The following is a 17,637-nucleotide window of genomic DNA, read 5'->3' on the forward strand; positions in this document are numbered from 1 at the left end:
CTCAGTTACTAACCATGATTAATCATAACTCAGTTCAAATAGTACCAACACAACTGTTTTTCATTCACATAAAATTAATAACAGGAATATATATATTTCTCAAATAAAGTCTTTGTTCAATAATTACTTTCACTATTTACTAACATTAACTTTTCACAAGGGATGTTACAATGTGCCAATGTGATGAAACCAGACCCGAAAAGGTTTGTAAATGACGCTGCATAATTATTTCAAGTCCGCCATAAAGCCATTTGTGTGCTATTTTCAATGTTTTAATGTATTTTTCAAATACTAAGGGAAACCACAAAACGAGCGGGATTTCGGGCGGGCCGTAGGTGGTAAGTGGTTTTGGTCAGGCTTCGCCCGAGCCCATACACTGGCTGCCACGTGGCTAGGCGCCAGAGAGAGAAAACCACCCTTTTTGGGCAGGTAATCTCTGTGCGCGTTAGCCACCCGAAATCAATAATAATTGTTGATCAAAAATCACTTGCGATCATGCCCAAAGACGGATCCGAAGGGAATACAGGGTCGAATTCATAATATTTGAAGTCCGATAAACAGTGATTTGGCAGATTTTTCCAGTGTTTTACAGTGTTTCTCTGTGTAAACAGAGAACCACTGTTTCTGGGGATTTCAAGCGCCAATGGGTCCATTCTGTTTTGGAACAGGTGGCCACCATCCCTGAAGGCGTTTAGCAATGATTGCTAACGCTCAGAGGGGGATTCGAGCGAACAGAGGCCGGGAAGCCAAAGAGCCCAGAAGAGGAAACGAACAGACAGCGCGAATTGGCTTTAAAGCCACAGGATGATAGAGACATTGCAGAGAGGAGTTGCTACTGAAACAAAGAATAAGCAAGCAGCGCAGAGAGTCGAAAGAGCAAAAAAGCCAATTAAGGTAGCGCTGAGACAAGAGCGCAGAAAGCTAAGCAAAAGCCAGAGAGCTACAGAGAGCCAAAGAAGCTAGAGCCGAAGAGTCAGAGCTAGAGCAAAGAGCCAGAGCCATAGCCGAGAGCCGAGAGCTAGAAGAGCCGAGAGCTTCAAGAGCCAGGGATAAAATGGTGTCTAAACCCATTGTTTCTGTGTAAAACAGTGGAGTTGAGCCAAGAGCTTGTAAAAGGACTTTGCCATAATCCCAGAGAGCCTAGTTGAGTTGACTAGAGCTCATGGAGACGTAGCCCAAGAGTTTTGGGTGAACTCCTAATTAAATTGTTGTCTTATGTGTGTTGTTTTATTGTTGCATTATATCTGCTGCTTTAGTTGTTGTTATATCAGTTCAAGCAAATAGACTTAAAAACACATAAACAGTCAACAATAAACATAAGCATACACCTTATTTTCAAGCACATATTTAATTCTGCATTGGTTAATCATAAAGACTTGGGAATAAATAAGCTTTGAAAGTGGGAGAGGTTCTTGTAAGTTAGACAAGAAGCCTAAATGCCCCATTTTCAGATCACATGACTTGTGACACATCTCTTCAATCCGAACTATGGCACCGAAGGTTTGCCCACCTTCATTATAAAGCTCTACCAGATGTGAGACAAATGGTGATTGGGATGCCCGAGTTCAAATTAGAGCAAGAAGGTGTATATCTAGGATGTGCCGAAGGAAAGCTCAAAAGGGGACCATTCCCCTCAAGCCATAGAAAGACATCCAATATATTGCAATTGGTTCACTCCGACATATCTGGTATGATGCCTGTGAATTTTTTGGGAGGACATTTATATTACCTCACTTGTACAAATGATTATTCTCGCAAGACTCCTGAAGAAATGTTCACTGGTAAGAAACCTGACGTATCCCATTTTAGAATTTTTGGAAATCCTGTATATTTTCATGTGCCGAAAGAGAAAAGGAATAAATTGGGTGCATCTAGAAAGAAAGGAATCTTCGTGGGTTATAGCGAAAATACAAAGGGCTATAGAATCTATGTGGCTGGTCAAAGGGAAGTCGAGATTAGCCATGATTTCACCTTTGACGAAGATGTGGCTCTTAGCAAAGTTGACAATCTTCCTATACTAAGGAAATATGGAGAAGCTGACACGAGAAAACTAGAGGAAAAGGAAGATGAGAAGATGCACGATGTAGAAGAACCTATGGATCCTATTGATCCCCCTCCGCAAGAGCCTTCCTCTTCTAGGAAGAGGCCTTCATGGCTTGGGGGGACACTTGATGATGCTGAAGGACACATTGCACCCAGAGGGACTTTCCGAGAAAGTAAGAAGTCGGCCAGGTATCAGGGATACTTGACCATCATGAGCACGATCATTCAAAATGAGCCTTCATCATTCGCAGAAGCTGTCAAGCATAAAGTATGGAAGGATGCCATGACTGAGGAATATGAGTCCATCATGAAGAACGATGTCTGGGATGTGGTCCCCAGACCCCAAGAAAACAGTTGTCACTTCGAATGGCTTTACAAGATAAAGCATGGGGCTGATGGAAGTGTTGAAAAGTATAAGGCTCATTTTGTCGCTCGTGGCTCCTCTCAAAAGGAAGGAATAGACCATGACGAGATATTTGCACCTGTTGCCCGATATACCACCATCCGCTCGATCATAGTCCTTGCTGCTTCGCAAGGATAGAACCTACATCAGATGGATGTCAAGACCGCGTTCTTGCATGGTTCGATCAAAGAGGAATTCTATGTGGAACAACCCGAAGGATTTGAGATTCATGATCGAGAATCTCAAGTATGCAGGTTGAAGAAAGCCCTCTACGCACTGAAGCAAGCATCCCGAGCTTGGTATGAGAGAATCGATAGCTACTTGACGAAGCTAGGATTCAGTAGGAGTGAAGCCGACCCTAACCTTTACTTTAAGGTTGAAGATGATAAACCTCTCATACTGGTGATGTACGTTGACGACCTCTTTCTGACAATTGCAAACCCTCTCATTCACAAATGTAAGAGGGAGTTGGCTTCTGAATTTGAGATGAAGGACATGGGACTGATGCACTATTTCCTAGGACTGAAGTCTAGCAGAAGCCAGGGGAGATTTTCCTACCTCAAGGAAAATATGTGGTGAAGATATTGGAGAGATTCGGTATGATGAACTGCAAGCCCGTGACTACCCCGATGGAGCTTGACTTCAAGAAGTTAAGCGGTAGTGTTGTCGGCCCTGTTTTTCAAAATGCTACCGAGTATCGTCAACTCATTGAAGCATTGATGTTCTTGGTGAACTCTTGTCCGGATGTATGTTTTGCAGTCAACATATGGTTGAGCCTCACCACACATTGGATTGGTGCCAAGAATCTATTGAGATACCTTCATGGGACAATCACTCATGGGTTGAGATACACTACCGGAGATGTGAGACTACATGGATATACCAATGCTGATTGGGCTAACAGTGTGGTGCACCAAAAGAGCACTTCCGGGTGTTGTTTCTCTTTGGAATATGCCTTGATATCCTGGATGAGCAGGAAGCAGAAGTCGGTGGCTTTGAGCACCGCTGAGGCAGAGTACATTGCTGCGAGTATGGCCTCTTGTGAGGCTGTCTGGTTGCAGAAGCTCTTCAGTGAGTTGTTTGGATTTACATTGGATACTACCGTGATCCTCTGTGACAACCAGAGCGAGATTCGTTTATCAGAGAATCCCGTATTTCATGATCGCTCCAAGCATATCGATATCATGTACCACTATATCCGGGATATGGTGCAGCGGAGAGCAATAAGGCTCTAACATATCGGTACAGATGAGCAGGCCACTGACATTTTGACGAAGCCCCTAGGAAAGGTCAAATTCTTGACTTTCCGAGAACGACTTGGTGTCAATGAAAGACCCTCTTATGAGGGTCGTGTATGATGCATACATTCAGCTCTAGGAGCTCCGGGGGGCTTGGGGTACTTTTTGGAGCGACATGCGACCACAAGGCGACTCACCCTCCCCTAGTGGTGCGCTATGTACAGGGTGAAATGTTCAACCTTCCCCTATGATACCCCGTGGTGACTTATGGACAGGATGATTAGTTCTCCTGTCGAGGCATCCTACCCATGTCGTCTAGGACTCATGGGAAGTACCTCTCATCTGATCAATGAGTAGGGAAATGGGGTTAGGGACCATAGTAGTACTATCGATGGACGCATCGTTGTATCTACCGTACTCCCTATGCTAGGATGACCTCCACTGATCTGGGATCAGTGAGAGTGGTATGACACACTCTCTGGGACTGACTTCGGGTCAGTGGAGGATGGTATGATACATCCTCGATCATTTCTTCTTCTTCATAGTTCAGCAGAGCAGAGCAGAGCAGTGCAGGGCAGTGCATTTGATGGCAAAGATAGTACCGACGGTCAAACGGATTAGCAGATGGAGTTCTCCCTAGTTGAGAGGGAGTGTTAAAATTTGCAACTAGGGCCAAACTCCATGTGGGTCATCTTATTTATGGCAGCTGATATTTTTCTTGGATTCCTCTTGTCGAGAGGTGTAAGATTGATCTAACGATCATCCGATTTCGATAAGTATTTATGGAGATATGAATTTATTTGTAATTACTTGACAAATTGTCAAGGTTGGCCAATGGCTAAATGTGCGGCACACATGTTCAACGTCACATATAAATACAAGATAGGTGGAGGCATTATTTCACCATCTCAACTCACTCATTCTTCTCTCTCTCTCCTTAGCATTGGGTTTATACACAAGGAGGAGCAGCTCACACGTGGGAGGAAGGAGGACGCAGAAGGGCAAGGAAGGAGGACGCAGAAAGACACAGTTTGGAGGACGCAGAAGCTGCAGGTCATCTCTTTGACCAGCATTGACCAGCGTGGGCATTTCAGGGCTGCGGTTTTGGTGTGGTTGCCTCTCCTAAGCAAGCCGCAAATTTTGGCACAAAAACCGAGGCATTCTGACCTCTGGTTTGACAAGCGTTGACTGCCCTAGTTTGTGGCAATAGGTTGACCGCAGTTTGACTGGGTATTTCAAACTGTTTATGGGCTGCCTCTTCTTGCTGTTGGAGGCCTAGATGACCGGGAAATTGACCAAGCATATTGAAGGTCAATTTCATCTTGTTTGACCAGATTTGACTTTGTTGGTTAGGGTTTGCTGCTGCTGTCATAAAATTACAGATTTATGTATTTGTACTATTTCTCTCTGCTGAACTATTGAAGATTAAAGAAGAATTGATCAAAGGGTTTCCCCACATTGGGGTTTGTCCCTGGCTAGCCGCCACATCTGGTGTCTCTTGTCTTGGCTTGTTTTCTGTTGATCTATTAATGTTCTATCTGCATTTTACTATATGTTAATGTGATTGCTAAACAGTGGCTAATAAGAAGAAATTGAAGTAAACTGCTCTAAGCATAGAACATACCATAAATTAACAAATGTAGACCAACTTGTCACATTTAAAGCTATTTATTTATTTATTTATTTCCACTACCTTTTATGGCGTTGATTCAAATCCCACCATGTCTTCCTTGTCTTTGTCTTTGGAATTTAAAGAATAAGAGGCATAGTCTTCTCCTTCTATGACTTTAGCCATGACCTTGACGGCCATTCCCTAGGACCTTGAGATCCCTGATGGATAAATATGAATCAAAGCCAAAAACTCCCACTATAGTCCGCAACCCCCATGCATTCTCAATGTTCTCCGTTATCCCTTCGATGATCGCACAAGCTCTCTGTTTACACAACGAGATCCCACACTACACGAGTTGGGACAGCACTCCAAATCGAAACTATGCTTACACACATCATTCAACACAAGCACAAAAACTACCATGGCCGCCTATTCTTCTTCTAAGGCCACACACCATTGCAAACACTTATGAGAACCTCCCTGTAATTCACCATTTGTAGAGGCTGCCTTAGCTTAGATAATGAATTGACTGCATTGGCCCATAAGCACTTTCTAGGCAATGCATAGCCAATGTTCTCTCAAGACCCAGGCACAAATGTGTTGGAATATCTCTTCCGAGATTTAACTCTCCAACACCATGCTTATCATGTGCCTTTGGCAACACATTCAGCTCTTTCTCCTTGTTCTCTTCACTGCATGGAGCACCAACTACTTGCATAAAACTTGCATCCTCCGCCCCAAACTCAAATCTTCCTACCCCAACAAGAAGACGCTGAAGCCAATGCCGTCCAAAGGCTCCCCTTGGTGCTACCCTTCCATATCGATCCTTATATAGCCACTCTCAAAGATTGAACCAGTGTCTAGAACTATGATCACGTGAGAAGCGATAAAAAACTCCTTAATGAAGAAACCACTCAATCTTTTCCGTGAAGGAGAAGAAAAAAAATGGAGCAAAGCATAGGCTGTAGCAATAATATTCCCTTCGAGTTTCGAGGTTACTAGGAAGAACATTCCAACGGTGTTGGTCTTGCAACCACAGACATAGAGATTGACAAGCAAACCAACATTTCAAGGGCATCCATCACAGTTTTGCAACTGGGCTTGCTAGAGAGCTCCATAACAAAGCCAACTCCATAGGAATCTCCATCAAGTGACAGACCACACAAGCCACAAACCTCCAAAATCTCTGATAACAATATGCAACGCACCGCCACCATTATGAGATTGGGTACTCACCCTAGGTCGTTTGTCTCATGCCTCCACAACTTATCAAGACACTTCCCTATTCTTTATTGGCAACAATTATCTTGCAGCCATTATAAACTCACATGTTGATCTCTAGCCAAACTGTATATATGCTTGAAAATTTCATATTAGTCTCTTTCAGTCACGAACTCACATGGCTTCTACGAGCATTGCAGACCAAACTTATAAGCTCCGGAAGGGTGATTCACTGCTCAGACAGCTCAGACAAGAAAGCAGAGCTACAGGGCTAATGCCAAAAACCTGCAAACTGCAATACATGCACCACTCTCATGAGATGGATCAGATCCACGTGGCTCCTATACCATGTTAAAGTGACATAAACAGGCATAACAGACACTTTCAGTAATGACATGCCAAAACAGCCCAAACACAATAAATGCACAACAGACTTTCAGAAAACATCAACATGAAATGTGGACACCGAGTTACAGTGCAAAAATCCCCCATTGTGGGTAAAAACTCCAGTGTCAAGAATGAATTCTACTATGTGTGTCAAGACTCGAAACCAAACAAAGGGGATATATTTAATAGGTGGGATACAACGAGAGACTTGTCACTGTAACTCCCTGGCATCAGGCTCATGCATCTACTTAAATCCATTACTCATACTCATTGACCTGCACATTCACCTGGGCAACATGAGTCTCACTTACAAACAGGAGTTATCTTTTTAAAAAGGACTTGAATCCAACCTTATCACTTTGAAACTCATGCCATTGGATGTTGCAGGCCACAGCAAAAGCAGAGCCATGGTGGACTGCTTAATGCTTCTTCATACTCACTAATGAATCAAAGCCCAGTCGGCAAAAGCAAGGATTTTATTGCACATCACAATCATCATCAATAGCATTGGTATCAACCCAAATGCTCCTCCACCAAGCAATAATTAGTCTGCAAACAGACCCCATTTGTGTATTTGATGTCTTTAGTTCTTATCGTTTGTTCCAACATACAAGTCACATTGATGGAGATTCAATCATTGCAACGTAAAGTCAACATTCTAGTGTAATTTTTTATTTTTTTATTTTTGTGCGCATATTTTTGGGTCAAACTTGCCAGCAATTAGGCAAGATTTTGTTGGCATTACAAGTTATTTTGGTAAACTTTGCATACTTATCAAATCATGCGTCTCAAAGATTTTCTTAGGGCACTGAATCTAAATGTTGCATCTGTCTCAAAGATTTTTAGAGCACTGCATTTATTTATACATTAAAAACAATTTTTAAATAATTAAAAATAAAAATTGTTCCACCATATTCTAACCAAAAACTTCAAAATCTAAAATAGTTAAACGACTTCAAATTCAACAAGTTAAACAACTTCAAATTCAACAGCCCTGGACTTGCTTGTCATGGAAGCCTCTTAATAGATTTACCAAAAAATCTCAATTTTCCATCATCACACCACCGGCCGATAGCTGCAGCAGCCACCGGAATCTCAAACGATAACTCGCTATAAAAAAGATATTACATTACCCTACCCAAAATAATTCCACAAACTATAATTCGCTATAAAATAAATATTAAATTACCCTGGCCAAGGCTAATTCCACAGTTGAGAAAAATCCGCAGACAGGAGGATGGAAAAGGTTGTTCAGAAATCATATGGCACCCTTGGATATTAATATTTACTGTTCTCGTTGTAGTTTCCGGTAACATTTTGCAAGTTGTTTTCTTAAAAATATACCCATCTAAGTGAAACGTTTCTATGAGACTCGAAACATTTTTTCCCTAATTATGGGCTGGCCTATGGTTTCATAAGTGATTCTATATATCTGTTCGTTTGTGATGCTTCTTAGATGCTTTCTCAGGAATTTGTCTTACTGGAAGGACAGGACCGCTTTGAAAAAAAAAATTCAATACCTCTCTTTTCAGCACATTCACAGGGAATGGAACACTCATGCGACCTTTGATAGGCCTTCGACTCTTTCTGCGGAAGAAATATATATATATATATATATATATATATATTGCAAGGCATTCTTATGTCGAAGAAGAAGAGTGCCTCTTTTCGCAGGATATTGGTTTGTCAAAGGCAGGATCAAGCATCCAGCATTTGCTATCCATATGTAAATCAACTTATCCAGCCTGTTTTAATGCCTTGGAAACTGATCTCTCATCTTGCTGAGAGAATCTGGTTCAGTGACCGTTTTTTTTCTGTTTCTATCTGTTCGGACTTGTAAGCTGAGTATTTTCCAGCTATTCTCAGTTCCATACATTCTGAGCTTACATAGTTTTCCTTTCAGTGATACCGCCGTTTTCAGAGGTATTTTGTTTTAGGCACTGTATTTCTGTCTTTGACTGTTGGAAGAGTACCTGGTCTTTTGCCATGTGCAGACCCTGTTTTGAAGTTTTGCTTGCCCGTAAACGATGTTGTATGTAATCCTTTTTAATTTGAATAGAAAAGGTATGATATTTCTCATTGAACCAAAAAAGAAATATATGTTCGTTCGTGAGCTCTGCCCTTTTCTACCAAGATTATCTATACTCCTAAAAGAAAGGGATAGGAAGGGGACGAAGCACACATACATCTAAAGAGCTTCACATTCTTCGCGGGGTATTGGTTGAGCAAGCGCATTTGCGAATCTTCCCATCTGCAAACGTAGCAGAGTATTAGCAATCGACTATTCTGTGATTAACAATCGACTACTCTGTGATGTGATAATAATGATTGTGGTGGATCGATGGAAAATTGATCAAAATTACTAGCTCCCTACCTTATTGCCTTCGAAGGCGAGATATAAGAAGACATTTTTCAGCACAGGTGACAGATTAAGACAAAGAGATATGAAATGGCCAAGACCAGACCCTGTTTTGAATGTCGAAATTGTACTGCTCCGGCTCCGTTGGCTGGGTGTGAATCTATATATATATATATATTGGAGGACGTGGTTATCTTCCACCATATATTGGGCGGCCAGGGTTTGAATTTGACGGGCATTTTGCCCGTCAGAGACCAGTTTACCCGTAAAATACGTTGAATTTTTTTAAATAACTGTCTGACCTGACGTGTTAGGAAGGATGCAGAACGTATTTTTGACGGTTAAGGTTCTGCAGAACGTATTTTTGACGGTTAATTTTTTATTTTACAGAAATGGTTGGTTGAAATTAAAATTCGTTATTTTTGGTTGAAATTAAAATTCGTTTGCATAATAAGTTCTGTGATTGTCGTTTCGACAAGAGACTCACTGAAGGATATTATTCATATTATTAAGTATTTTATAGATTTTTTGGATTTATTATTCATATTATTAAGTATTTTATAGATTTTTTAGATTGGAATTAAGTAGAGTATCTTTTAAAAAAATTATAGATGTGTGTGGATTAAATATTTTTTTTAATGTATAAATTAATTAAGTATATTTAAAAATTTCTCTAATTTTAAATAATTAAAATTGGATAAATATAAGTTTTTAAAAAAAGTTTAGTGTCTTTTTATGACGTTTTAATTAAAAATATATTTGAAATATATAAAGTGAATTTAGTGAATTGCTTTCTATAAAATTTTAATTTTTTTTGTTTTTTTTTAAATATTGGGAAAAATTATTATAATTCAGTGGTGAAATTCACATTAGGGACAATTATCACTGGCAGCTATCCATAATGCAGGTTGAATCATCATGGTTTCACTGGCAGCTATCCATAATGCAGGTTGACTCGTCACAGTTATTATAGAAAAATCACTCCCTGGAATTACCTTACTCCCAGTTTGACTTGGCCTATTAACCTATTTCCTTACATTCCATGAAATCAAACTCTTAGCCAAACAAAAGCAATTTTAAGACATACCATAGAACTAAAAAAAATTGTCAACAATTCCAATTTATAAACACAATTCTTTTAAAAATTTGTAAGAAGTGTGTGTATATTTAATGGTTTATGTTTTACTCTATCCATCACCAACAAGGTGTGTTATTGAAACACATACTTGTAATACATTAAGTGGGTTCAAGTAAAACAAAACCTAATTTATTAATTGTACAATACCATCAGAATGAAACGAGTCTAAAACATCACTGAAAACTATTTTTTAATTTATTAGAATTAATAAATGTAGAAATGGTGTTGAAGAACTCAATTGTAAACATGATAATGTAGATATCTTACCTTGGAAACCTTTTTTGACAAAACCTTCTAGAAATGACCTTTGTTTGGCTCTTTTATAGTTTAGGAATTATTACAAATAGAAATTATAAACTTATAGATAACAATGTTGCGTATTTTTATTCCTAGGCTTCACATTCTCAGTCTTTCTCTATTTTCTTTTGTGCCATTAATTTTGCAAGATTTCAATTTTCCATGGGTAAATCTATTTAGGCCATGTTTTCACCTTTCATTGATTTGCTTTCTTGTTGATGAGCTTGACGTGCATGTGAGTGGACCATGCCAATTGAAGAGAGCTTTCAAGTGAATTCGAATATGCACACACATAGAAAGTGAAACATATTTTTATTAAAGTAGAAATTACAATACTTACAACTGGCACAAAAGCACCTAAAGCCTAAGGACACACAACTAGGAAAATGGATTTGAGACCATTCCACAGAGGCTATTACCTTAGTCTCCTTAAATATATGTCTACAAAACTAAGTGATCAATAAGCATCTAGTCTAATAGAGACTTTATATCAAATAATGTTATATATATATATATATATATATATATATATATATATATATATATGCCCACAACACAACAAATTTGGCTTGGTTTGAATTGTTTTGTTTATGATGAGATCTTTTCAGATGCTCAATCTTATTATGATTGAATTCCGATACATGTCACCTAGAAGGTACAAGGGGAAGAAAACATATATATTTCGTACTCCTTAGAAGGAATGTCGTTCAATAACTCACAATTCGTTCATTTGATTAGGGTAAGTTGGATTAGAATCTAAGTCCAAATAGTTTCCTTGAAATCCAATGAATATGTATCTACCTCTTATGCAAACATCATTAAAATTCTCACTTGAATGAATCAAACAATCAATCCATGAGTGTGTTAGTGCATCATCGAACCTACATAGCTAAAAGAACAAAACCTCTTCCTTGTCACAATAATTTTGGACCACAATCTTGCTTGTTCCCACTTACTCTCCCTGAGTGTATTGGCCACCCACCTTTATTGGATTGTTTGGGCCAGAGGTTTGTCACAGTGTCACCGACTCACCACTCACTTATGAAAGTTATCCTATGTCACAGTATCACCTATGGAACAGTGGAAGTGTTGCTTCGACTACAGTCTGCACCAGATATCGAGTGTCTCAACATATCACTTAAAAGATATGAAAGATATGGCTCATGAAGCTTATGAAATACTAAAACACTTTTTATACATTATACTTACTTGACTACTAACTCTCCACGGTGGTCCCTCACATTGATTCCATGTGATTATGATCATGGAGAGGATGCAGAGGGTAGTCCATCTCATAGTTTTATTTTGTTGGTCATCTTATACGTCCCATAAGAACTCCTTAGTAATATCATGTTATGGCATGTTTGAGTCAAGGACATTTGATTTCAGAGTTATGGAGATTTTATTGTGAGTGTTCCATATAATTTCAAACCAAATTTCAGAATTCAATAAGTCATTTATGTGTTATGGTAATTTTGTTTTTTCTTTTCTTATGATAGATATGTGTTTTTAATGAAACCTTTATTAGTGAAGCGTTAATTTATTATCAAAACATCACCTTTGGAAGGGCAAAATTTTAAACATAACGTTTCTTGAAGGACAACATAAAGACCTAAAACGTCAAAAAAAAATTGCACGATGGGTAAAGAGGAATCCAAATTCCAACCGTGGGCGGCCATATGAAGGTAATTTGAAATTTTTTTTGGGGGTAATACTAAGCTAATTTGATTTAGTTGAAAAAAAAAACTAATTTATTATAATTACATTTAGTGTCTGCAATTTTATGTAATTTTTTTTACATCTTTTAGTTGAATAAAATTACCATTATTTTATTGTAAATATTTGTGTAATTGTATTATGGTATATTGTATCTAAGGAAATTTCAATTTTATTAAAATAATTTTTTAAAATGTTTTTGAATTTGACGTTATTAATCTGAAAGGAAGATAAGTTTTTACTAAATCAAAAATATTTTAAGAATAAAAAAATAATTAAAATTTAATATTTATCTCTAATCTTTTCACGAATCAAAATATCGATACTCTAGCTGACAAAGAGAGGTCTCTTGTGAACGCTTGGGAAATGCAAGATTTGGCAGAATTGATTGAACACCAAAAGGGACTCTATGCACAATTGATTGAACACCAAAAGGAACTCTTTTTTTTCAGAAGAAAAAAAACCAAATATATTATATTACAGGAAATATAAAGTCATGTATACAGCATAACAGTATTGCCTGGACCACAGCAAAAACAGATAAAACCCATGTATGAGGCAAGGATTACAGATGATCAGGTGGGTGGAGCGGATAATCTCACACCAGAAAGAGACAAAAAAAACTATGAAATCTCCATATGAACCATGTGTACCAAAAGCACCAGATAGAGCAAGAGCTCCAAAATCAGGCAGATCCAAAGAAAACATTGATGCGCAGCAGCAATGACGACCTCAAGTAACAATTCTGTTCCAATAAAAAACATTGGTGCGCAGCAGCAATGAGGACCTCAAGAGACAGTTGGAAGAGAGATCCCTACATATCAGGAGGGACAGAGGAATCTGTAATCCGCAGCAGAATAGACGCAAGAGGAGTTCTGAGATCTTGAAAAGTACAGTTATTTCTCCACTTCCATAAAAGCCAGATGATCGTGACAAACATAGATCGTAGGGACAAGCATTGCTCACTCCACCACCTGTAGCCCTCCTGTACAGAAGCAAATACGCGGTAAGGAAAACAAAAGGATATAGACAATTCATACCAGATTTTCTGTGTCTGAGCACATTGGAAGAACATGTGGACATTGGTTTCATGATCCGAGAGGCACATGGAGCATCGTCCCGGCCCATTCCACCCCTTCTTTTGTAGTACCTCCCAGGAGAGGTTCCTGTTGGAGAACACCAGCCATGAAAAAAGAGTGCATTTGAGTGGGCAGGACACTTTCCACAGAGACATCGGAAATTTTGAATCCGCAGCCCCAGGAAGGCCTTCAACCATGACAGAGTAGATGTCCTTCACCCTAACCGGCTGAGTTGATTTTGATATGGCCCAAACCAATTTGTCTTTGTTGCCTATGCGCTGAAAACCTGTATTTGATAAGTTCTGGGACACCGAGGCCCAAATCTGTCTCAAATGAGGAGGAAGCGGTAATTCCTCCACGCCAATCCAAACAGGAGAAGAGGAGGACCATTCTTTAATCAACTTTTCCCAAGTGAATATACCTTTTGCTTGGAGGAAGAGAGAAAGGCTTCTTGGGATCAGAAGCTCCAGATTATTGACAATGGGGTCAATGCCAATGTAGATAGAGGATCCTGAATACAGCCTCCAACGGAGATTCTGAATGAAGAAAGGAAAAATTTTCCTGAAACTATTCCAAATAGCCGAACCCGATTTCAAACCAAAAGAAGGTCTCCGGTACCAGAACTCCAGGTTGCGTCCTTTCAAATATCGATTTTGGATAATCTTGCTCCATGGCCCGGCCCCAAAAATACCCCTGCAAAGCGATTTGCACAGTAAGGCCCTTCCAGAGATTTTCATGTTGATAAGACCCCAGCCTCCATTAATCTTCGGCCTCGAAATGATATCCATTTTGACAAGATTTATCTTAGACTGAAATGATTTTCCTCCCCATAAAAAATTGCCCGCAATAGAAACTAGTTTTTTTATAATGGAGGCCGGAAGATGAAACAGATGGGACCAATAAACTGATAATTGAGCTAAAACTGACTGAACCAGAATGAGTCTTCCGGCAAGAGATAGAAATCTCGCTTCCCAAACAGAGATTTTTTTGAAAAATCTGTCAGTTAGCCAGGACCAATCGCGTGAACCATATCCTTTTGCCTTCAATGAGAAGCCCAAATATTTGAAACCGCTCCTTATAGAAGACAGTGGAATGCCAAATAAATCAGCGATCCACAAAACAGTGGCATTATCAGTATCGTTGTGGAACAACATTGATTTAGCCTTATTAATCACTAGGCCAGATGTCGATTGGAACCTGTTGAGAATATCCTGCAAACACTCCCATGAAGCTCTACACAACATGGAAAAGATGAGCAAAGATGAGCACAGGCTTATCAAAGATGGAAGCAAAAACATACATTGAGTACCAACGACACTCTTGATGTTCGCCTGCCAAACACACTGAATGATAAAGGTAAAGAATCAATAGGAAATGATGCAAAAAAGAAAATGACGAAAATCGAAGAGTGGTCTCCTTCAGAACGCATGCGAGGAGCTAATCAATTCGAGGCAAGTCACATGCATTTCGGCGTTTTTTCGCCTTCCCAACAATCTCCACAATGAAAATCGTCACATGGAATATTAGGGGAATCAACAACAAAAAGAAACAATGTTATTTTCGTGAAAGGATAAGATTGAGAAGCTTCCCTTGGTGATTTTGCAGGAACCCAAGACTTCTATGACAAAATTGTAGGAAATTAACGACTATTATTGGAAGGGTTGTGAAATTATAGCCATTGATGCACGGGGTTGTGTTGGAGGCCTAATTGTTTTTTGGAATCCTATGGAGGTAATCTTCCATGATTAGGTTGCTAGTCCTTCCATTTTGTTTGGTAGATTTTGTTATATTGGTTCGAAGGAAATGGTTTTTTTACAGCGGTTTATGGACCTCATACGGGAAGAGAGAAGATAATTTTTTTTACGGACATTTAGATGCATAGATTTGCTTTTTCTGGCCCATTATGGATTATAGGGGAGATTTTAATCTTATTAAGGCACTAGCTGAAAAGAAGGGCGACCTTCGTTGACTGGACCCATAATCAATTGTTTTTTTGGACTTCATTTAACTTCTTCATTTCGTGGATGTCCCAACTTTTAATGGTGTTTTTACATGGAATAATAGAAGGGTGGGGTAAACACTAGGTTGCTAGTCGTTTGGATCAGTTTTTGGTCTCGGAACCGATGATGGGAAAGGATGTTTTTCTTGAAGAAACAATTCTTCCATGCCTTGGGTCAAACCACTAGTCAATTTAGTTGGAGATTGATCTTAAAGAAGCCTCTCATAACAGACCCTTTCATTTTAGAGTTTTTGGCTTCAGTCACCTAAGTTTTTGGAGAAAGTGAAAGGTTGGTGAGACAATATCATGGTTAGAGGGAGGAATAAGATGCATATTTTCCAATTGAAACTCAAATAATTGAAATCTTAGATCCGACAGTGGAATAAAATAGACTTTAGCCATATCTTGGAGGAAAAACAATGAATGGAAGATAAAATGAAGGAGATGCAATAGCGAATGATCTTGGAAGGGCACACAAACGAGTTAGTGGTGGATGAGGGGCGTACCCTAAATGAGCTAGAGACACGCAGACAACAAGAAGAAACACTTTGGCACCAAAAATATAGAGTCCAATGGTTAAAGGAGGGGTAGAGGTACTCTTGATTTTTTCACAAGTTGATGATTCAGTGTAGGCATATGAATCACATAATTTCATTGACTGGCAGTGATGGACTGCATAAATTACAACACCATCAAATAGAGGAAGAACTTATTGTTTATCATAAAAATGTACTGACAAAGCCTTCACTTTGTCGACAACCTATCATTAACAAGATTACTACATGCATTCCCAATTGTTGACAATGTTGGAAATTCGTCAACCAAGGGGGTCTCCCCGATATGAAGTCCCAATTAGACCTTACATTGTTTGGAGTAGAAGCCCCATCCGGATTATCGGTCTGACTACCGTGTATTATTGTAGATATGCCTTGGCTACAAAGTTTAGCTCAAGACAGTAATACACATGTATCTTTAGATCAACAAGTGAGTATGCCTTGTGAAATGTTCATCTGCGGAAAGTATCAAGGTCCTTCTACCGAAAGGGGGGAGAAAAGTGGGCCCTTTAAAGAAAACTAATAGTATTGATCTAGAAAAGGCACACAAGCACATGCATAAGAATGAATCATTGATTAACCAATGAAATAGATCAAAAGGAAGCAACAATTGTTAAAGCAAATACAACACACCTTTAACAAGATAAGTACCAAAGCCATTGAAATAGTTCAATTTCCTTAGCACAGATGTGAAACAACACACCTCGCATACAATAAAAGAACAATCTTACAATATTCACGACATATGCATGAAAGTGTGTTGGCTCAACAAGATTATGAATTAAGTAAAAGTTCCAAGATACATCAAGATAGTGAACACTACTAGCCTAAATAGTGGAGAATTAGAGCAATCACTTGCTCCTCCAAAATAACTATCTTCCTATCCAACGCCTGGTAGGAGGAGCCAAGGTGATAAGTCTTTTGCATGTATGATGAGGGTGTATATGCAACAAATGGGGTGATCATTCACCTCCCATATGACTCTTGGACTACCCTCATGATTTTTGACTTCTCCATGACCTTTCAACTCCCACATGACTTTTCACATTACATGGATGACGCTTGGACTTCCACTTTACGTTACATCTTATAATATAGAATTTACATAATCCACAAATGATGTGGCACATGATGACTCATGACATGACATGACACGGATGACATGGATTGCATGATGACATGGCAATGTCAAGCCACTCTTTGTTGCTGCTTTGTTTTCAATAAGAGATGTGCAATGTTTCATCTTCATGAGAGATATGCTTTGTTCTTCATATCCACCCTCCAAATGGTTGTGAATCAGATGGAGCCTTCATGCAGTCCTGATTTTTGATCTTTTGTTGTAATATGGTGTTCCTTTATCTTCTCACCTAATGATAATCTTATACCTTCAGCTTCATATGTGTCTTTTAGCATGGTCCCCTTCTCCTTTTCCTCCATCATCATCTTGTCATGATAAGATAGAGTACCTGCAACTGAAAACCATTCATGACAAGCCAACATTAGTCTGAAAACCCCTAACCTAACATATTTCATGAACTCACCTGTTAGGGCTGGAACTGGTGACTAGTTGAGTGTCTGACTAAAGGATTGC

The 17,637-nt window shown here is 39.1% G+C and overlaps 1 protein-coding gene across 3 annotated transcripts in view; it reads right to left on the bottom strand.

Annotated features, from left to right (window-relative positions):
- Window positions 1–9,530, bottom strand: part of LOC149142280 (P-loop containing nucleoside triphosphate hydrolases superfamily protein) — a 360,356-nt gene extending 350,826 nt beyond the window's left edge. For 2 of the 3 annotated variants that reach the window (XM_089449259.1, XM_089449257.1), the window contains exons 1-2: window positions 9,279–9,528; window positions 9,091–9,155 (exon numbers count right to left, since the gene is read on the bottom strand). In XM_089449259.1, coding sequence (XP_089305385.1) covers window positions 9,091–9,155; window positions 9,279–9,313 — 100 coding nt within the window. In that variant the 5' untranslated portion in view covers window positions 9,314–9,528. Of the gene's footprint in view, window positions 1–9,090; window positions 9,156–9,278 lie in introns of all 3 variants that reach the window. The other variant, XM_089449258.1, reaches the window with a different exon arrangement.
- Window positions 9,531–17,637: the final 8,107 nt, after the last annotated feature.

The sequence above is a fragment of the Pinus tabuliformis genome, chromosome X, assembly GCF_031772625.1.
Source record: "Pinus tabuliformis cultivar Carrire ecotype Pingquan chromosome X, CPIR1, whole genome shotgun sequence".
Lineage (NCBI taxonomy): Eukaryota > Viridiplantae > Streptophyta > Pinopsida > Pinales > Pinaceae > Pinus > Pinus tabuliformis.